Source organism: Kryptolebias marmoratus, linkage group LG6 (assembly GCF_001649575.2).
Source record: "Kryptolebias marmoratus isolate JLee-2015 linkage group LG6, ASM164957v2, whole genome shotgun sequence".
NCBI lineage: Eukaryota > Metazoa > Chordata > Actinopteri > Cyprinodontiformes > Rivulidae > Kryptolebias > Kryptolebias marmoratus.
In genome coordinates, this window is record NC_051435.1 from 15,280,701 (window position 1) to 15,301,964 (window position 21,264).

The following is a 21,264-nucleotide window of genomic DNA, read 5'->3' on the forward strand; positions in this document are numbered from 1 at the left end:
TTAGTTTAGTTTTCTTATTTTATTTTAATAAGACACTGCTGTCTGTCTGTGCTGTGTTGTTGGGTATTTGCTATTTTTGGATCCTCTTCAGTCCAGTCCTAACTGATCGTTTTCAGAAATATTTTCCCGTTTTTGTTGTTGTTAAACTGCTTAACTTCAACCAAAAATGATCCAAATATAAAAGGCTTGTAAGGTCAGGTCTTGAACCAGAGTTGTGTCGACAAAAAAAAAGAGCAGAGTGAAAAAACAAATGTTACAATTCTCCCACTGGTGCTTTACTCCTGCCCTCTCACAAAGACACGTTAGTCCTATTTTGTTTAGCTAAATCAATAAAAATACCAAAAATAACAGTCTGATAGACATAAAAAGGGACTTTCCCACCAAGAAAGCCATTCCCAGTGATTTATTTTACTCAATGTCTTGATATGTGCAGTGTGTCCTTAAACATTTGACGAGTTGAGAGCAACAAACAAAGAGCTAAACAAAAATCTATTGGCAGACACAACATTTGAGAGGGATTTATTAAAAAAACAGGACAAAAATACAGGCAAGAGCTGATGGCTGTCCTCCAGCTGACCCATTAAGTTTTTTTAATTATACAACAAAAAACCTTTTTAGGAAACAAAAACATATTAAAGCAACAACCTGACTAGTGATTAAAAAAAGGTTTGTAGCTAAATTGGACAAGTTTATCCACCGAGTTTAGGACCAGAATGATTCATAGGTCAGTCAATCAATAAATAAGTAAATAAAGAAATAAAGATAGTTCAAGGTCTTATTGAATTATTACTCAGGATCACGATAATGAACCAAAGGAAGGTTTTAAGTGAAAATGAGGGCCCTTCTTTCACTATATAGTTTATTTAAACCTGTGATTAGACAAAATGCTGACAAAGAAGTGCAAATTTATGTAGCACGTTTTTATTTTACGTACACAAAGTGGCTCCAGGATTAAACTAATAAAATTCATAAAATAAAAATAAAGTACACTTTTTTGTAACAAGCACGTTTGCGCTCATTTGGTCAAACCAGCTCTTTAAATGTCTTTTTTTAAACAATAAAGCAAAGCAGGCTCGTCCTAAATTCAGTTTAAAGTAATAAACGTGTTCAGCTAATTTACTGCTTCTTTCACTTTGTAAAAAAAACGTCAGAGTCAGCTTTTTGCCTCTGAAGCACCCGCATATTTGATTTTATCGCTGCAGAAAAACAGATAAAGATCTGTTTTTGCTGCCGCGGGTCACGTGACTTTAGGTTACGAAACCCCGAGAAAGTCACGTGACCCTGACGTCAGCGTTAGCAGCAGCAGCGGCAGCGGCGATAAAGTTGTTTGATTAGAGCTTAGCTCACACCTCCAGCCCCGCGCGTACAAGCTTAAATAAAAGTGAGGCTCAGAGATTTCAGTGGGGTTTTTGTTCTCGGGAACGGTGCTCTTTTTTTCCACCTCCAGTCCGCTGTTTCTTTCTGCGAAGCTAACCTGTTAGCCTGCTAGCACAACATTAGCTAACTGTAGCTAGCTGCTGCCGCCGCCGCTGTGTTTGGCTGCTGCGGTGATTTTTCGGACAAGAAACATGACGCAGACTGCTGGTGTCCAGTCATGGTGCATGGGAGTGATGTTGTCACTCGTTTTGGGTGAGTATCTGAGCGGGTAACTTGGCTGGAATAAGGAGAAGTTAGAAAAAGAAAACAACAACAACAAGGTGGCAGATATTTGCCCTCATGACTGAGCGTCGTTTACCAGCACCGCAGGGTCTTCTTGTTTCAGTAAAACATCATTTTCTACATCGAAATATAATGTTTTTCTTTACGTCTTCTACCTTTGTGAAATCCATGTTTCAGGACAGCTTCAAAAAACAAAAGAAATGTTTATTTGTGCGACACAAAGCATGCTTCTGGGTCGGTTCTTTGTACATCCTCGGGTTTAAATCTACATATTTGTAGTGCCCCTTTTAATTCAAGTGGTTTTAGAGGCATTTTAAAAGGCAAACACAATTTCCAACCCAGCATCACGTGTGTCTGCATACCTCAGATTGTGCTTGCAAAACTCAAACATGGCATCTGTACTCGAAAGACTCGAAAGCGTGATGGAAAAAACAAAAAGTCCAACAAAACCTCAGAATAACCACATCGTCTGTGCTTAGCTCAGTTCCAGGAAAGTTGACCTGTTTAGGTGTAAAATAAGAAAACCCTGAAGGAGCCAAAAGGCACAGTTTGTAAACAGTGTAGCGGAAAAAAACAGGACATAAAGGACTAAATCAAGGTGACTTTATGAAGAAGTGGAGCTTAAAATAAGTTTAAAAGTTGTTTTTTCCCCATAAGTTTAATAAATATGTTGCATTATTGAGTGTAAAGCAGCTTTATTGGATTGAATCTACACCAAACACATAAGTGTCAACATAACCTGTGAAAAGCTGTGGTTGTGAAAAGAGAAACCATTTTTGTGTTAAATCACCTTCATGGCGCCATCAGAGCCTGTCGGTTCTTATGCAACACATCTACATTTAATCAGATCTGCTCTTTTTTATCCAGAGCTTTGTAGTTCTAGTTTAAACAATTTATCTGAGCTTGTCCTGCCTAGTTGTCGATATTTTTGGGTTTCACTGCGATGTTGTCCCAGCAATGGCTGCATTTCACTTTTGTTCTAAAGAAATCAAGCAAATTAGTGGTGTTGTTTTTTTTGTTAAGGCAATAAAACGCATGTAGGGCTGGGTGTTGCAGTGTGTTTTCTGAATAAATTTACTTCTAATCAGTTTCCAAATGTGCTCAGGATTATTATCAAAACAATTGTACTTTAACCCAAAAGAGATGGACAAAAAGACAGAATTTAAGGCGTCCTCATTCTCTTTGCTAGCAGCAAACTAATAATGGAGAATAATTCAGCTTACTCAAACATTTAAATGTTGATAAACTACAACAAACAGGCTTTAACCTCTTAGAAAATAGAAATGATTTTTTTTTCTCCCTCAGTGTAACGCAACAATAAAAGCTTTAAATTGTCGTGTTTGAGTGAATTTGTCTTCAGCGCTGGGACACTTGCTGGTGTTCTACCTGAGATCGCTGCTTTAAAAGAACTAAAACGAGAACCGTTAAAAGCTCCCGCACAAATAAAAACCCTGAAGGCAGCGATGCGTCCTTCATCGAGAGGCTTTTCTTTTAACCACTTTCAGGTGATGTGGTGAGGAACCTGTTTGTGTTTCTGCTGCTGTTTATCAGGTGACTGTGTGTGTGTTTCACATGACTCAGATGTCAGTGTTTGCAGTGATAAAGTGCCAAAGATTCGCACCGTTGACCTCTTTTCATTGTCTTTTGGAACAAACCAGCTGTGATTAAACGGGTTTAAGATTTAAGGTAAACAAAGGAAACAAACGCCGCGTCTTCAGCAGATATGAAAGAAACGAGCCGTAAAGACGGCTCTCTGCAAGTGTCTAAACAAGCGTGGCTAATTCAGTCATTTGATTAATGCGGAGGGGAAACATTGCAACATTTTCTTTTTGTAGTAATATTTATTTTCTGGTTCTTGTCACTTTCTTTTAAACGACAGACCAAATATATTCTGCAGTTTGACAGAACAAGCAACTTGAAGTAAAGAAGTGGACAGTTTAGAGAAAATGTGCTTAAATCATCAATATCTTTTAAAACAGGGTTGAAATAGTGTTCAGGTGCAGTTTTATACCTGTTAGTTTATTAGATTTAACCATCTGTGGTCATTTGGAGGCTCCTTTTTTTTAGATTAACTTGTGTTTTTGACTTCTGAGTTTCCCATTTAGTAAAATTGTTCTACTTAATTCTTATTATTAATATTCTCTTTATGGCTTGTGTTTTTTGGCAGCTGCTGCCCTGCATCAGGGTTTTGCTACTGACGCTCCTCCGACCGCCCAAACCACGACTGCGCCGCGGCCCGACCCCGCGCGTCCTGAAAGAGGAAACTACAACGTCACCAACAGCAACGGCACCACCTGTTTGCTGGCATACATGGGCCTGCAGCTCAACATCTCCTACAACTCCGTCTCCCACAACAAGGTGCCTCAGGGAAACCTGCTCTTTCTGCCGGAAACCGATGGAAAACCTTTAACTTCCGACAGATTCTGAATCTGTTTGCTCGCTTGTTTGTGCAGACGATGCAGGAGGTCGTGAACATCAAGCCCAACGAGATGAGCGCTTCAGGTTCATGCAGCACGGAGAAAGCTGTCCTGCTGCTCACAGCCGAAGGAGAGAAAACCAACCTCACCTTCGTGTTCGCTCTGGTGAGTTGCTGCATCATGTGACTCCTGTCCTGTGCTTCATAAAGAAGCCACTAGATGGCAGACTGAGCTTGAAGTAAAGCTGCTGAGGTGTAACTCTGTGCTGTTTGTCTGCAGAATACCACGACCAGCAAGTACCACCTGAGTGAAGTCGCTCTGAGTGCAGCCTGGCCGGACATGAAAGGTGAGCCTCGTCCGCTCTGGAGCATCCTCGTTTCTGATTAAACCTCTTCATGTGACGTTTACCTTTTACACCGTCACCAGGGGGTTGTATGTGAGGTGTCCCGTTCAGAGCATGTCAGCTACTACATCAAAGTTATAGTTGGCTAATGTCAATTAGCTTGAATTGGATCAACTTCAAATGTAGCCGTACCTTTAACGAGTACTTTCTGAGCGTTTCGATTAAATCTGACCTGTTCATGAGATATTTTGCTAACAGACAGGGTTGACTCCAACATTTAAAAGCAGAGATCTGTTGTATGAGTGGACAATAGAGGCCAGCCTCCATAGACCAACGAGCTGTGGCTCATGATCACGTGCAGACAGATTTTCTTGGTTGGTTCAGAGGAACATCCTCCAGTAACCATAGCTGTGAAGATGCTGTGACTTTTTAGTTGTATTGTTGTGGCTGATTTAATGTTAGCAGAAATAAAGCAGATTTTCTTTGAACTTTGAGCAATAAAGAGCCGTCATTTGTGACAAAATAAAAAAAAAAACAGCTGGGTTTACGCAAACAGGTTGAAGTTGTGATCATTAGATGCTGTCACACGTTCTCTGTATTTAACGCTGAAATCCCCTCGCTTTGCTTCCTGCTGCAGAGCCCGTCTCGGTCAGAAACAGCAGCGTGGACTTCCTGCGGGGAAGCCTGGGACACTCCTACATGTGCCGCGAGGAGCAGACTCTGCCCGTGTCGCTGGCCTTGTCCATCAACACCTTCCAGGTGCAGGTGCAGCCCTTCGGCCTGAAGGGAAACCAGTTCGGTGCAGGTAAAATCGATCAGACGTTGCCTCCCCGCTGTCTTTGCTCTGACACGTCCCTTCCTCACGGCCGTTTCTCCTCTTCAGCCGAGGAGTGCCAGCTGGATGTAGACAACCTGCTGATCCCCATCATAGTCGGAGCGGCTTTAGCGGGCCTGGTCCTCATCGTGCTCTTGGCCTACCTGATCGGGAGGAAGAGGAGCCACGCCGGCTACCAAACCATCTGAGGCTGCTGGTTCGATGCCAGGGGCCGGAGCATGCCATTTCTCTTCCGAAGTTTAAATTAACCACTACTTTTGTGAGAGTTAACACTAAGTCTTTCCCCCTTTCCCTCCTTTCTGCTTCTCGATCCTTCATCTCCTCGCGTGTTTGCTGTTTTTTCCGATAACACTAGTTTTCACCTTTCTGGCCGAGGTAGACGTACGATTCTGAGCTGATTTACTTGTTCAGACTGAAGGGACTTTGCTGGGAGCTTGTAATAAAATGAATAAAAAACTCTTTCCTGGTATCAACTAAAGCGGGGGATTCGCGTTGATCAGAGGATCACCGAGACTTCTCGTGCCGTTTGTTTTCTATTTATGATTTCTGTGAAAAGGATTTTTGAGGGATTGTGTGCGATTTGAGCAGCTTTTCTTGTCTGCTTTTTGGGGTGGCCTTTTTTTTTTTTTTTTTTTTAGTGGCTTTGCCCAAAACCAGAGTTTATTAAAAAGAAAAAGGGAACATTTCATCCAGCTGACACATTAAAGGTCTGACATTTCTCTTACTTTAGGCTTCTGGGTGCTTCCGTTTGCCTTGTTGTTTTTGGGTTTTTTTTTTGGATTTCGGCCCACTTGGGGTTTCGGTTGCTAAAGGGAAAGCTGTTACGCTGAAATTTTAAGAAACGTGTCATAAATTAAAGTGGCCAGGATCGGGGTCTGTGTCGATCAGTGCCTTCCCAGGTGTGGGGGTTCAGGTGAAGCCAACGACACCGCGCCCTTTTCAGCCTTTGTGTACTGTTACTGTCATCGACAAACGCGTCGTTTAAAGCAGGAGGAAATAAAGTTTTTTGTTATTTGTTGCTCACATCTTAACATTTCTCGTAGCGATTTAATAATGTTTTAATGGATTTGTTTGAACAGTTTTTTTTGTTTGTTTTTTTAAAGGAGACGTTAATAAAGGTGAAAGAAAGGAGGCTTGTTTGGTTTTTCTTATTTTGTTTTGCCCTGATGTTGCTGTAAGTGGTCAGACCTGTTCTGGACTCCTTCACATGGGGATGAAACAAACGACAGCGTTATTTTTGAACTCTTAGGACAAACTTAAGTTACTTCATGCAGAATGAAACCAGTTTTTTTTCTTCTCCACCCGGTTATTGTTGGGTGGTCTGTACAATAAGGTTGTTTCTCAAATTACTCCTTTGAATAATCTCTGTCGACACCTGTTAATAATAAAATGAATAGATTAAGAAGGCATACAGTACTCTGCAAAAGTATTACGCTGTCTTTAACTTTATATTTTGCTTCCAGCAGGACAGATATTCTTGTAATTCTTTATCAATTTTGATCAATAGTCCTTTGGACTTTGTCTTTGTACTTTTAGCTGCTTTGTTTTTAACTCATTTTCTCTCAAAATACATCTTTTACTTTATGAAACAAAAGTTCAAAGAAAAAGTGTGAAAACCGTTTTTATTTATTTTTATTTTAATCTGTTTTTACACAACAGGCTTGAAGGATCCAAGGAACCTTTCTAATAAAACTTAGAATAAACATGTTCTTATGTCTTGTGTGTATCGAGTATTAAAGTTCAGATTTCTGTCTCAGAGCGTCAAAAAATAGATGTTAAAGGTATAGATGGACCAACTAATGTTGTGTAAAAATGTAAATAAACCCCAAAACAAACCAAAAAAAAGGATTAGATTTTCATAAACCCATATTTTATTCGCAGTGGAGCAGAACAAAACATCAGATGTTTAGGATAATGAACCTTTTTTTGGGCGGGGGGAGTAACTGATGGCAGTGACACAACTTTAAAAAAAAAAGTTGGGACAGGGCAACAAAAGGCTGTAAAAATAAATGATATGAATAAGAAACGGATGGATTACTTAATGTTCCTCAGTAGAAGACTTGGAGCATCCCATCATCTGCAGTTTATGACAGTTTCAGAATCTGGAGAAGTCTTTAAACTCAAAGCTCTATCCTGCAAAACATAAGCTGTATGTAAATGTCATCTATAAACGCTGTTATCTTCTCCAGACCAAAACTGTTTTTACCACGTAAGCCACGTCTAAAGAGGAGGGGCTCATCCAGCCCATCATCAGCACGTAGCCTCTCTGATGGTATGGGGGTGCATTTCCCTAAAATGGTACAATTTCTTAGTTTCAACATTTGATGTGTTTACTATGTTATTGTGAACAAAATATGAGTTTATGAAAATGAAAATCGTTGCGTTCTGTTTACGTTTATGTTTTACACAAATTCTTAAGTTTTTGTGAACTGGGGTTGTAGATATTAACATACAATTTACTCAACTTTGCAGTGGAAAAAAAGATGAGGTTTACAAAAGTCAGGGTTCGGATGTCTGAAACTTTGATTTTGACGGCGTGTTACTCTCAAAGGCTGACCATTAATCAGCACTTTGTGCATGCAGTGCACCTACTGCTTAAATATAGTTTTTAAAAAGCGTAGGTTTTGGCCGGCGGGGGAATGCAGCCTGGCCCCACGTCCAGTAGATAATCTGTCTGTAAGTGGATCTAAAGAGTTTCGCCGGAGCTCAGAAAGCAGCAGCTTTGCTGTGTTTGAACCACTTTTAGAGGGTCAGCTGTGGAAACAGTAAACGGCCTCAGCTTTGAAGCTTGTGAATGAACTATTGTTACAGACTCCCATGTCACACCGTAATCACCTTTCCTTCAGTTTCTGTTGCAGAAACATTTTTGCTAAATCAGAGAAAACAGATTACTGGAGCAGTTAACAACAACAGATTCTGTGGACAATAATCAGGACATTAAAGTTACGGTGTAACAGTTTCCTTCCTTCATAAAACGGCTTTAAAATCAAACCAAACCCACAGTGACTTAATAAATCTGATCAGCCTCACACTGACAAGGCTAAAGTGTAAATAATATAACAAGTCGATGTTCAGACACAAACCTGGAAGCCTCAGGTTTGACGATCTGCTCTGAATATAGCAGATAAGTTGTAACAAAAGAAAAGGCTCGGAAACGTCAGCATTATTTTTTTAAATAATCAGGTACCCAGTCTGCCGGGTGCAGAACCAGCCACCCCTGTCAGGTTTCAGTCCGTTCAACCCTCCACAGCTAAACTTCACCGTCTCTGGGATTCCTCCTCCAGGATTTGTTGTCTGCATTTCTCCCTCAGTTTGTCTATAGTCGCCATCGACAGGCTCCCGGGTTCTGTAAAGATTTTCTGCAACAGAATAAAGAGAAATTGGTGAATATTTGAGTTTCCTTTTGGAGCATTTCTTCTAAACAGTTTAGGTCCCTTGTCTTCGTCTCCTGCCGGTGAATGGAACTGTTGGGAAGCGCTCCGGGCTCCTTACAGATCCTGGACCTGTCTTCCCTGCTCGCCTCACCTGCATGAAGGCGTGGCAGTCCAGGGTGAACGCTCCACAGGTGATCTGCTTGAAGCACTCGCACACGTCGGGCAGCGAGCGCGCTCGCAGGATCTCCACCTGGTGACGAAGGACGAGAGTCAGAGCCACCCGGAAGAGAACCTTGGAGCCCTCGTAGAAGAGGCAGTCCCAGACCCGCAGAACCGTCTGCAAGAACAAGAAGCGGAGCAGTAAGGTGACGAGCTCCTCGTTTTGTCCCGTGGCGTTAAACCCTAACCCTTTCCCTCACCTCGATCGGGAGGATGTCGATGTAGAGGCAGATGAACCAGCGTGACACCACCAGAGTCCAGATCCCAGGATACTGGGCCATGAGCTGTCCCACTGCAGGGGCTTTGGTCTTCACGAGCTCCCCGAGGACCTCCTGGTCCGTTTTCAGCCCCAGCATGTCCGGGCTGTAGTAGTCTGCAAAATATTACATCCAGGTAACGTCTGTTACTGCTTAATGTGATGGTTCAGATCAGAGAGTTTCATTCTAAGAGGATTGACAAGTTAAAGGCTGGTCTGAGCGAGGCCACTTCTATAGCTGGAAGCACTTCAGGCTGCACCAGAAGTGCTACAGCTAGCTACTGCTGCTGCCGTGGTTTGCCACGCTCGCAAATAATCAGAAAGTTTGAGATTTGGTGTGTTTTCAGACGGCAGAAATCCATTTTCTGCTCGTCCCTGTTTCTCCAAACCGAGGCTGAGATATTAGCTGTAACCCCTTCCTCAGAGCCCCGCTTCAAAAGATCTGAACTATCACTCAATTCGAAAGGTGAGTAAGGAGGCAGGCAGAGCAGCTGAAGATGTGACAACTGAGAGGGGATAAAAAGGGGCATAAACCCGCCGACTCGGATACAGGTCACCAGAGGAAAGCTCGGGCTTCTCAGAGTCTAATATCTCAGACTCTGACTTGTGTCTGCGATCAAACCTGGGAGGATTCGGCCCAACAGCGCATCCATGAGCCAGAAGGATTTCTCTTCATCTTTGGTGATGATCATGAGGTAGCCCGCGATGAAGTTCATTCCCTGAAGAGTAAGAATAAAAACACAGAACGGCTCGGATCAGTGAGTTTGTAACTAAAAAGGTGCAAAACGAGGCAGAAATGAGTCTGTGTTCCACGTCATCAACATATTTCTCCAGTTTATTTTGACACAAATATCTGTAAGCTGTTATTATTATTATTATTATTATTATTGATACAGTCTAATATAAATTACAAATAAATAATTTCATTTTAAGTTGCTGTAAAGACAACCAGCAGGAAAGGGTTAGTTAAGATGAGAACGCTGCAGCTGGGGAACTATAATAACATTTTAACAACAACACGGTTTTTAGGGCATTTTGCTTAAGCGACGTCTGTGTGTGTGTGTGTGTGTGTGTGTCATGTTGCCACAATATCTCATGACGCACAGGGCGGGGTTTCATTAAATTCTCAGAAAGTAATCACTGGTTGCACGTCTGCAGCTGTTTCACTTCTGGAGTCAACCCAACTCGCTAAGAACGCAAAAGTGGAGACAACTCAGTCAGCTCCACGGATGCTGAGCTGAAACTTGGTGTGGTGGTAGCTGAGAGTCATTCCCAGCACATACTCTGAGTGCTAACACACACAGGACACAAGGCGGTGAGATCGTGCATCATATCGTTTACGAGGAGCGACCAAAACAGCTGGAACTCTGCCCCTTTAACACTCTGGCGTTAAAAGAAGGTTCCCTGATGTTCTTCAGGTCTTTACAAACCAAAAACAAGTCATTTCTAATAAAGAAAAGCCACCAATTAACTGGAAAACAACACTGTTAGTTACTATAAGAAGGATCAAGTGATTAGATTCATCCTTTGGAGGAAGAAGGCTCATCAGTACAGAGGAACCTGAGAAACCAAAGGAAATAACCTCTTTGTAGCGTTCAGTCGGCGTGAGGCTCTACAGAGGAGGCACGCCTCGGTGGATGTAAATACTGAGGGTGTGTCTCAAGATGCAAACTACCGGTCACGAACAGGAAGTCCAGATCAGACCTGGATTGAAAGCAACATTCCTAAAAAGTTGCTCAGTTTTGGAAAAAAAGAAGAAATCTTCAAGCGAATGAAACTGAGCCAAACTGATGCCAGGAAGATTAGAAGAGCATGCCGGGGAAGAAAGGCTCATAATCCAACAAATGATTTGTCAAACACGTCGAAGGCAGCGGGCGGGCACGTGCTGCAGGAAGTTGGCTGGGGCGATGATGTTAGAGGCAGCAGAGTTTATTCAAACGCGCTTCGCATGGACAAACGCCACCAGACAGAAGAGTGGTTCTTCACAGAGACCAAAAAAAAACCCAGAAGGATATCAATACATAGGCTTGTTAAAAAGGACTTTTGGACCTGAAAACAAATGATCTACCTCCTGAACACGGAACTGAAAGCAGTAAATTAGCAGCAGGAGGCTGCAAGGAAAGGCCAGCAGATCTAAAAGGATAGTTTGGATCTTTTATAGTGGGGTTTCTGTGGAAAGATTTGGAATTATTATCATCTTATTTGTTGTAGATCACTTTTTAAACAACTTAAATTAGCTAAAAATAGATTAAATACTGAACTGAGAAGCTAACGGCTAGTCTGAGAGCGCCTAATGTTAAAAACTTTTGAAATGGCTCCGCTGTACACCTCTACACCACTGTTAATTCGACATTTACTCAGTTGTTCTGGCAGAAATAATGAGTGCTTTCAGCCTGCAGAGGTACTTTAAACTATTTGACCACTTAAATCGTGTTTTTACGGCTTTATGATTACTTCATTAAGGGGAAGCTGTTGATGTTCCGTAAGCGGCAGCACCTGGCAGTAGCCCACGGTCTGATTGTGGTGTCCGTACGCCAGCAGCACGTTGTACAGAGCCTTCTGCAGGCCCTCCTCGGCTCGACTCTTGAAGAGGATGTTGTCGGGAAAGGTCCGGTGCATGTCTGCCTCCCCCCGGGTAAAGGAAAGAGACGACGCTTTAGCAGAAGGTAAGGCTTCTCGTTGGTAGGCGGTGCTGAGCTGGGGTGACGGTGCGAGCCCCACCTGTGTGAATGGTCTCCCTCAACTTGGCGTCGTGCTCCATCTCCAGCAGGGACTGGTAGTAACCTGGTTTGCTCTCCAGGTGCTCCTGAGCGCCGCTCGCCGCCATCCAGATCTTGGCCCGGTGCTCGTTGGGCACGCCTTTGCGCACGTACCTCTTCACTGTCGAAACACACGTTCAGAGTCACATCACACGCCGTCTCACGCATTCAAAGGTTGGACGTCCATACGTTGGTCTGCACCTGTCAGGTTCTTCTCCACGTTGGGCTTGTCTTGAAGGAGCTTGGACCACCTCTTTGACCTCCTGTTGAGGACAGCCACGTACTCGTTCATCATCTCTTTGTACGGCTCGAAGTCGTCCCGCCTCTCAAAGCCGTAGGGATCGATCCTGTTGAGGGAGGGGGAAAACAAAAACAAAAAAAACAACCCCAGTTTGATTCTCCTGGTTGAACTGAGCTGCCTGCACAGGCTGCCGCCCCTGTGTGGAGGTGATCAAATGCCCGGACCGAATGAATAGCTCAGCATCGAGTTACGCCGGAGTGGAATTATAGGAGCAAATATCTGAGAAGAGGCTGTGTTTTTCCACGGGCAGTCAGGCTTTTTAATGGCAGTTTTGTGAATTTCACACAGTGTGGTGGTGAGCTGAAGAGTAAGGCAGCGGATGCAAATGAAAGGTCACCCGTGAGGAACTAACAGAACCAAAACACAAACTCTTATAAAACCCAGGGATTAAAAGACACATTGTTTTACCTCTCGCCGTCGTTTTGACTCGCCTGAGGGCCGTCTTCCGCTCCTCTCTCCATTTTTGGGCCTGCCGGTGCAGTCGTCCACCTGAAGCTTCAGAGGTTATTTCATCTCGACTAGAAGAGGGAACAGGCTGCTGCGAGGGTAAATAACAAAAGCAGCTCTCAGCGTCTCGCCTTACAGAGGAGGGAGGAGCCTGCCGCACAGGTACCGTCCACAGGTGAGCGCTTTATTTGCACACCAAACAATTGGAGGAAGAGGAGCAGAAGCGCTCCTAAATGTCACGGCACGCAATGAGAAACGGGCGCAGATCTGCTGCAAAGAGCTGCAACTGCTTTTAGGAAAAACCCTGAAATGGACGGGTTCGACTTCAGACACGCTGGAGTCCCCGGCCTGTGGAAGTCCTTTTTAAACACAAAACAGAGCATTTTCTTCATCAAAATCTTTAGATGTCACAGCTTTGTACGGTCTAACCTGCGTTTAGGAGCTGTTGTTGTTTTTTATTTTTGTTTTTTTGTTGTCACCAGCAACATTGTAGCTTTGCATTTAAAAAAAGGAAGCTGCTGAAAACAAAACAAAATGCAAAAACTTTGCAAAACATTACAATCAGCTGAAAATAGCACAAAGGAAACATATAGGAGGTGGAGCGTAAAACATTTTAGCATCTATAAATGATTAGTTATGATAACTTTGAGGGTAAAATCTATATATTTTTTAAATCTTAGGAATGGAAAACTTACCTAAATCTGTCAAAAACATAATTAAATGAAGCCTCCACTCAATTAAATAATTTCCCTGCAGAAATGTATTTGGGCCTGTAAATAACATGGATTAATATGTATTAATTGGGGAATGAGAACCTGACAGGGATGTAAATGTTTATAAAACATCCTTTTGCATAAATCTTTATGAAATTATGAGATTATTGTAAGAAGATGGCAACAATCCACTTTAATTTTGGCCCTTCTCAAGCGAACTTTGAGCTCATCAATCTGGTCAGGACTCAGCTCCTATTTGCCCAAACTAGGGTCATTCAAAGAGCTATCTACAGCAGGTAAGATATTAACGGTTCATACCCTCTTGCCTTAAAATCCAGACTCGGGCTGCACAATGCTCAGCTCTCCATTTAGGAGATTTGGAGTCTATCTGATTGTTAAATTAATATATATACATATATTTTTGCATGCAGTTCATGGCTCAGATTTACTGGAAATCATTTGAGATCCGGTTTGGATGTACTGCGCAGCTCTAATCCAGACCGTCAACGAATCTCAGTGTTATGAATGTCAACCTGCTCAATCAACACCAACAATCTGATCCTTCTGGGTAGAAACTCTTAAATAACAGCAACAGAAATAATTAAAACTATGGTTCTAAAATGAGACAAAAGGAACAATGTGTGCAAAATGTAATTACGTTTCCTGCACAGAGATGCGTGATTTATGAAGACAAAACTCAATAAATCAATACATCAGTGCTTGATTTGAAATGAGCAGTTTTTCCTGTAACATACAGAGCCTAATAAACATTTTATTAGAGAAGAAAATAAAGCATTCACCCAGTAACCTGACCGAAAACATAAAAGTTGTCTTTTCCATCATTTTGTTTCATTAAAACTCCACTTTCGTTTTAGCAGCGGGACTCTGGGACACCCGGCGTCGCCAACAAACAAGATAAATACATATGCGCTTATGGAAAAACTCATGCTTTATTCACCTTTCTTAGATGAGCAATATACTTATGCTACTTACATGATGTATGAACAGTAAAAGTCTGACGTTCACTTCCTTCAGTAACACTGAACAGACGGGGTGGAACAGGAGCGTGAATATCAAACAGACAGGTTTTTAATCTTAAGGCGTCCTCTGTCGTCCTGTTGTCCCCCTCCTCCCCTCACCCCAAACACCTTTAAGTGTCCCGACTGAGCTTCATCGACTCCTCGCCGCTGTAACATACACGTGTGCGCCATGCAATCCTAAAAGTTGGTCGTCTCTTAATTTCAAAGTGGACTTAAACGCTGTCACTTGTGCGTGAGGGTGTGAGGGGGAGCAAAGGGGGATAGGGGGGGAGAGTTACCTGATTTAAAAATAAAATTTTATTTTTTTTTCTCTGTGTGTGTGTATTTTTAAAGAAATGGTGGAAAAGACTCGACTATATTACACTTACAACCACTCCCAGCTGAGATTATTCCGACAAATGAATACGACAAATCAATATCGATTAGCTAAATCAAAGCACGGCCTGCACTTTAGTGAAAATTTATTTCTGAAATCAGTCCGAGGTGACGTAAAATGAGTTTTAACATGCTTTCGATGAGATGCTCACAATTCCACCAAACAATGAAACCAACAGCATATCATCCACAATATTGAGGCATCCCGTTAGAGAGCTTAGCATTTACTGTACATAAAACAATCATCTTTTGCATTTATAAACTGAACATATTTATATTATTCTTCTTATAGCTCTCTTTGTAAACTGTCCCCATTTAGATACAGTATGTACAGTTAAAAACTGCAACAGTTCTGTTGGTGCTGGTGTCGTGAGCACGCTGTCCCGAGGTTGGAGTAAGACATGGGATGTTTGCACAGTCACTCAGAGCTTCAAATGACCAAAGATGACTAGGAAGAATCTTAAAACACACAGCTTTCTCCTGTCCAGTCCATTCAGAGCGGACGCAGCAGGAGAACCTCCTCTCGAAGGCCGTGCCCGCACCCTCCTTTTTCGTTTGCCCCTCCTGGAGCGGAGCGCGAGAGGGAGAGGGGGCGAGGAGGGTGAGGGGTGGGCGTCCGGCAGGGGAGGGGGGGGTGTACCGAGAATCTGGCAATGTCCATACGATGCCTCAGACTTAGGAGGACAGAAAACGTGGCCAGCTGTTCTCGCAGTTTCCCCCCCACCACCAACACCCACCCCCCCTGCTCCCCAGCTCCCTGAACGACGGCCTCCTGACGGTTTCAAGTGCTTCCGTTTTCTCTTGTTTAAATTGTACAAGTCTTAAAAAAACAAAACAAAACAAAAAAAACAAAACAAACAACAACAAAAAGAAAAAGAAAAAAACTATGAAGTCGCTGTAAAAGAAACAATGTTCTGGTGTTCCAGAGGTGGGATTGGATTTAGAGAGTTTTGCGTTTTGATCCTGTAACAATCGGTCGAGCAAATTCCACAAAATCATCTATAAGGACGGGCCACGCACCTGAAGGGAGGGGTGGGGGGTGGGGTGGGGACACAAAACGTGCACCATTAGTGTCTCAGCGATGGACCACACACACGGTAAGAGGGGACACTTTATACGTCTTGTGACGGACTCACCTTCCTCATCATAGTTCGACATGTCGTCTGCAATCATGTTACCAAAGTCCAACAATAAGTTCCACGTATCCTTCGGGATGGATCGTTTATGATGTTCCTGCAAGGAAAGAGGACCGGTGAGCATACGGGGACTCATGTGGCTTCACAGCTCGGACGGATCGGCCCTCCCTGCTCCTAACACCCGAGTGTTCAAACAGAAGGCAGCTGGACTCCTCCTCGCGTTCAGCCGCCTTCTTTAACACCACTCTGTCGCGTCCCGGATGGCCGAGGGTCATCGCTCAGGTGAGTTTAAAGCAGCTGTACGGAGTCTGACGCATTGCTGCTCTCGAACTCCCCCTGCAGTCCTGGAACGTAACACCGCCAGTGCTAAATAAATCCTCCTCTGAGCCGGTGCAGACACTCGTCACGGTCAGGGTGTCATATCTAATATTTGGGCCTTTAATGATTGATTCGAACTGTTCTTCTTCCAGCGTGGAAGGATTACACAACATACAACATCGATGTGTTTTTTTTTAAAAACAAGAAGCAGGTTAACAAGTCTTCTCAGTTCATTTAATTTACCTAGAGAACCTTTAGCATTAGATGTCCACAAACCTGACCAAATAGTGTCAGAAAATGCTGATTTATTCGTTCACGTTTCATCTAAACCACAGCTGACACAGCTTGATGAACATTAGGGCTTCTGATTATGTTTCAGACACTCACAAATAACCTAAATAACTAATAACTAAAGTAGTTGTCTGTATTGTGCCAACATGTTCCGTTGAATTTGAATGCAAATGGTTTGCATAAACAAAAGTGCAGGAGTTTGGCTTTTGAAGCATTTCTTTCTTTTATTCAGAGGAAATTCCCACCGTTTCCAGCTCTTATGACAGAAAACCTGCTGCCAGGTTTGCTGACATGAATTGAAACAGCGTTCAACAAAGCTGTCAGCTTGATAGTAAACTTTTATTATTATTATTATTATTATTATTATAAACCCACACATGGATTACTTTATCGCCAGAATTAAGGAAAGCGAGCACGAGAAAACTCAAAACATGGGCTGAATCGTTAATATTTATTAGTTTAATAGCAACAAGATAAAATTTCATCTGTCTCTTTATTTCATTAACTTTCTCCAACGAAAGGTCAGACAGAGTTTTACGTATTTTCATCGTTTTGGAAGTTTATTTTACTTCCTTCTTTAGCATCGTTTTGGATCTATTCACCACATCCTCTATGATGTTTGTCCATTATGACAAAAGTGCCTTTCTCCCCTTCTTTGACGTTTATTTACACTTTTATCAGACGTATTAACAGCAATCAGCACACCTTGGAAGCATCGTGTTATCGACGTGTTTCTGTGTGATCTAGTACGGTAAAGCAAAAGTTATTTTGTCGACACGTTGCCATGCAAGAAACCAAAAAACTGGTCTAATCAATAACTGAGAACTGTGGTAGTGTTTATACCAATTTCAGCAACTCCACGCACACAAGCAGAGAGAAGAGTTTCTGTTTTATTTCTGTTTTTTTTTCTTGCTGCAGATGGCTTATTTCCCTGAAGTATGCAACAAGTCCCTTGCTTTGATAAAGGCAGTCCCATATAATAACAATTAAATCAATCAAATCCAAGATGCCATTTAATAAAAACCAAATATTTTGTCAAAGCTAGTTAGTAAAGGAGCTCTACGTAAAGTTTGTTGCTCGTCTTTCATTGAGGAAATCATCTTGGGTATTTGTAGTAATGGCAGCATTTATACCAATATTGATAGTTTTAACACCAATAACCCACTAGAGCTGCCATGAGGTGACGCTCGACACAAATTTGAGCTTGGAGGGGTCGATTCCCTCCTGAGAAACGATCTGAACCTCAACCGATCCAGCTGCCAGATGAGGAACCTTAACTTGATTTCTTTGGCTATAAGAACAACGCTGTCTGTTAGTTGGTCACCCTTCACATCTGTCTGAGGTTTTATGGATGAGCCTCCAACAAAAAGCATCAAAAAGAGCTTGTGACAGAAACTTTCCATGCCATTTGTATCAAGCGAGATGGTATAAAATGGCTGTATTCCTTCTTAAACTTGAGGCAGGTTTGAGTAAGTACAGCTTTTCTTTACACAAAAACATTTACATTTAGAAAAGATGATGGCCTTTACTGACAAATTCTGATCACAGAGTTTAACTCAAACAAAGCTGTTTTTTCTGTTTCATCTCCTGAGAAGTGATGTTTTCACAGATTGAAGGTTTCTGCCCGACAACAACAACGACAAAACTTCTTATTAAATTTAAAAATCAGCGTTTTTGACTCACCAAAAGAAATCTATTCCAAAGATCCAGGAATTTAAATCGTCCTGACAGAACCAGGTTCCAGTAGGCTACAGCCATCTCTAAATCTGCAACACAGAGAGGAACATTTCTGTTGACGTGCCCATAAATCAAACCCCCCCTAGTCACCAAATCAATGTTATTGATTTCTCTCCACCTACCAAGTCCCTTCTGTCCAGGATTTTTGGCAAAGTTAAAAGTGAATTGGTAGAAGTCTTTGAACTTCCCGCTGTCTTTAAGCTCCTGCTCTAATCTTGGCAAAATGGCTTTCAGTTTTTCCGGACTGTCGCACCTGAAACAAAACAAGCAGAGCAGACAAAACGAGTGAACACAATCGCAGCTGTAACACGCCCGGGACCGGCCGGCTGAAACTGACATGAACACATGAACCTCAAGAGCCAAAACACTGCAAACTTTTCATTGAGTCGTCGCACGAAGATACAGAATACCCTGGCTGTGGGGCAGTCTATATTTAGCCAGCCATCCCTTCCTGGAGCTACATTAAGAGAAGCGCTGTGTGGAAATACTTTGTGTTTGTCGCAGGTTGCCGATTTCAACACTCACCCCAGCTCCGTCATTCCATCCATAAACTCCTTCTTGGTGAACTCGCACTGAGTGGCGGCGTGAAACTTCCACGCAACGACCAGCACAGTGATGCTGGCCGGATCCAGCGAGAGGTCGTCACAAAACTGCTGGATCCCATCTATACCGATCTTATTCTCATCCTGGGGATCTGTCGAGAAAAAAATAAAAATAAAAAGGAATCAGTTACACGCCAGTGTGTGCAAACAAGGCGCTATCTGTAACTCCAGGTAAACATTTTGGGATCAGCTGGAAAGTATCGTAACATATATGGTTACGGTGCAGATTTAAGCCTCTTCTGCTTACCTTTATAGCGATTGTAAAGTTGTTCCAGCTTTTTCCGGTCCACCGACGTTTTCATGGATTCCTTACAGTAAAGCTCTGGATTCTGAAAGTAGTTATCCGTCGCAACTTCTAGTTTCCAGTCATTCTGTGTGAGGCAGTACACGGCCGTCTTCTCCCCAGCCTGTGTAAAGGACATGAACTGCCGTACCTTGTCCCTCTGCGAAGACTTCAGCTTATGCTGCGCAAAGACAGGACAGGGGCCGTCAGACACCGGCGCGATCAGACCGGAAAACACGGATAGCAGCACACAAACGCAAAGCGACACGCAGACACAGAGACACAGCGAAACATAAACATCTACAGGCATCCAGACAACGGACAGAAAAAGACCGGGAGACGCTCAGAAACCCGTACTTCAAAAGGGCAGGCAGACACACCGACACCGACACACACACGCATTACACAAGATGAGCCAAAGCGAGACGAGGGTAATTATATCCCGTCCAAAAGCAACACGGGCTTTTCTGAAGAGGGGTGTTGTGGACACTCAAAAAGCACATGCTGTACCTCCGAGGGCCCCTCAGATAACTACAGTCATGGAGGAAACATGAGCAGAGACATGAGATGCCATCGCGAGACCCCAGAGGTGCAAAAAGTCTGGAGCGTAATGCAAGCGCTCCACCAAAATACCTACAAACATAAAAACTAAAAATAAACTAAAACGACACAGAGGTACATTCTGAAGGTGGTGATGTGTGCACATGGGTTCATTGGCTGTGTATATAACACAACATACAATCATTAAATTGTAATCTACACATTTAAGAGCAGCGACCTGGCTTTAAAGATACAATGAAAGGTGGGCGGAAGGTGTTGTTGTGTTTCTGTCTGGAAGCAAGAGTTTCACAAACCTCTTGGAAAGCTATATTTTGATGTGACGGAACTGATCAGCTTCTGGAGTCAATTCAAGATGGCCGACACAGCTAATCTATCTTGGCAAACACAAAAATGGCAATAACACAGCCAGTAAAAAGCAAACATTGAGCTATAGCTTTGTGTGTGGGGGTAGCCGGGAGTCATACCTGACACACAATCCGAGTGCAAGGAAGCGGGCATTAAGCATCCCTTGAAGGAATGATAGTTTTATCATGACTTAAAGCTACAGATAGTATCTGGTTTCCAAACACAACACTGACAAACTCATCCGCAACAATGTCACAGCCTTATTTAGTCCTTTTTTAAAGAAAGCATGGAAAAGATCCCAACTTGGCAGCTCAGATGGTCTCATTTCCTTTCTTTCTATGTTATAAAAAGTGATATTTTTGAGTTTGGGACTGCAAAGGTGGACATACCCATTTACCTGTGGACGTCACCTCAAGCTGTGACAATATTTATGACTTTTCATTACGATTTAAACGATTTAGTTGAGCTTCTGCACAAAAGAACGGACTGGTTTGTGTATAAAGATGAATCTCGACACAGTGTCTTGCAGCAGTTCCAGCTTTTGGACACTTCTTTACACAGCAGCATTTCCTGAAACCGGAGAATAAATAAAAAAAACAACAAAAAACTCTGGAGTTCAACGAGCTGCTAGCTGCTTCACCGACATCTAAACCGATTCACACCATTAAAGACACACTAAGTCAAGTACCTGTGCTGTTTACTTTCCAAACAACCCAATCGACTGTGCTACCATAGGTAGGTTAGCTTTGTCTACTCCTGGCTGGCTAACGTTAGCAGAGTTAGCTTGAAGGTGCTGACATTCTTTTTTCTTTTCAAGTGAAACCTCGGGACCCGACTGTCAGCGGTGTTTGCACACAAGCCGGGCTTTCACTCGAACAACCCCGCGTGTGTCTGTCTCTGAGGTGCAGCGGTAGACCTGCTTCACAGCCGAAGTTACCAGACTGCCAAAAAAAGGGGACGAGCGGCTAATGCTAGCTGCTCTCAAAATATCAACTGACCTTCCCTGTAAAGCAGCGGCTACAAATAACTCATCTCTGTAAGCCTGACAAAGCGCGTCACATCATGCACTTCAATAAGTCGACAATAGTCCTGAAGATAAAGCCGTCACGGCACTAACACCAATGTCAGGGTTTGTGTTTATTTTGGTTACCTACCATTTTTACACTCGCTGTTTGACCAGTTTAGTAGCCCGTCTGCTGCCTGATATGCGCATGCGCGGAGGAAGTAGCTAACTTGATGCCAGAGGTTTGCAG

The 21,264-nt window shown here is 42.8% G+C and overlaps 3 protein-coding genes across 6 annotated transcripts; 1 reads left to right on the forward strand and 2 right to left on the reverse strand.

Annotated features, from left to right (window-relative positions):
• Positions 1-1,265: 1,265 nt before the first annotated feature.
• lamp1b (lysosomal associated membrane protein 1b) lies at positions 1,266-6,386 on the forward strand. The gene is made up of 6 exons (XM_017410111.3): positions 1,266-1,629; positions 3,827-4,017; positions 4,113-4,241; positions 4,356-4,422; positions 5,057-5,224; positions 5,303-6,386. The coding sequence occupies exons 1-6, from the start codon at positions 1,569-1,571 to the stop codon at positions 5,440-5,442; spliced, it is 756 nt and encodes a 251-aa protein (XP_017265600.1). The 5' UTR covers positions 1,266-1,568; the 3' UTR covers positions 5,443-6,386.
• LOC108232394 (growth hormone-regulated TBC protein 1-A-like) lies at positions 5,871-12,728 on the reverse strand. Of its 3 annotated transcripts, none has more exons than XM_017410160.3 (8): positions 12,572-12,728; positions 12,064-12,209; positions 11,825-11,983; positions 11,600-11,724; positions 9,726-9,822; positions 9,048-9,220; positions 8,780-8,965; positions 5,871-8,613 (listed from the first exon to the last, which is right to left on the reverse strand). In XM_017410160.3, the coding sequence occupies exons 1-8, from the start codon at positions 12,622-12,624 to the stop codon at positions 8,512-8,514; spliced, it is 1,041 nt and encodes a 346-aa protein (XP_017265649.1). In that variant the 5' UTR covers positions 12,625-12,728; the 3' UTR covers positions 5,871-8,511. The 3 variants fall into 3 exon arrangements, with proteins under 3 accessions (XP_017265649.1, XP_037832082.1, XP_017265647.1); XM_037976154.1 differs by having other exon boundaries at positions 8,780-8,878; positions 11,558-11,724; XM_017410158.3 differs by having other exon boundaries at positions 11,558-11,724.
• Positions 12,729-15,539: 2,811 nt separating this feature from the next.
• dcun1d2a (DCN1, defective in cullin neddylation 1, domain containing 2a) lies at positions 15,540-21,264 on the reverse strand. 2 transcript variants are annotated; one of them, XM_017410152.3, is made up of 7 exons: positions 21,166-21,264; positions 19,070-19,286; positions 18,746-18,914; positions 18,343-18,473; positions 18,167-18,249; positions 15,875-15,971; positions 15,540-15,758 (listed from the first exon to the last, which is right to left on the reverse strand). In XM_017410152.3, exons 1-7 carry the CDS (start codon positions 21,166-21,168, stop codon positions 15,679-15,681), a joined length of 780 nt encoding a protein of 259 aa, XP_017265641.1. In that variant the 5' UTR covers positions 21,169-21,264; the 3' UTR covers positions 15,540-15,678. The 2 variants fall into 2 exon arrangements, with proteins under 2 accessions (XP_017265641.1, XP_017265640.1); XM_017410151.3 differs by lacking the exon at positions 21,166-21,264 and having other exon boundaries at positions 19,070-19,456.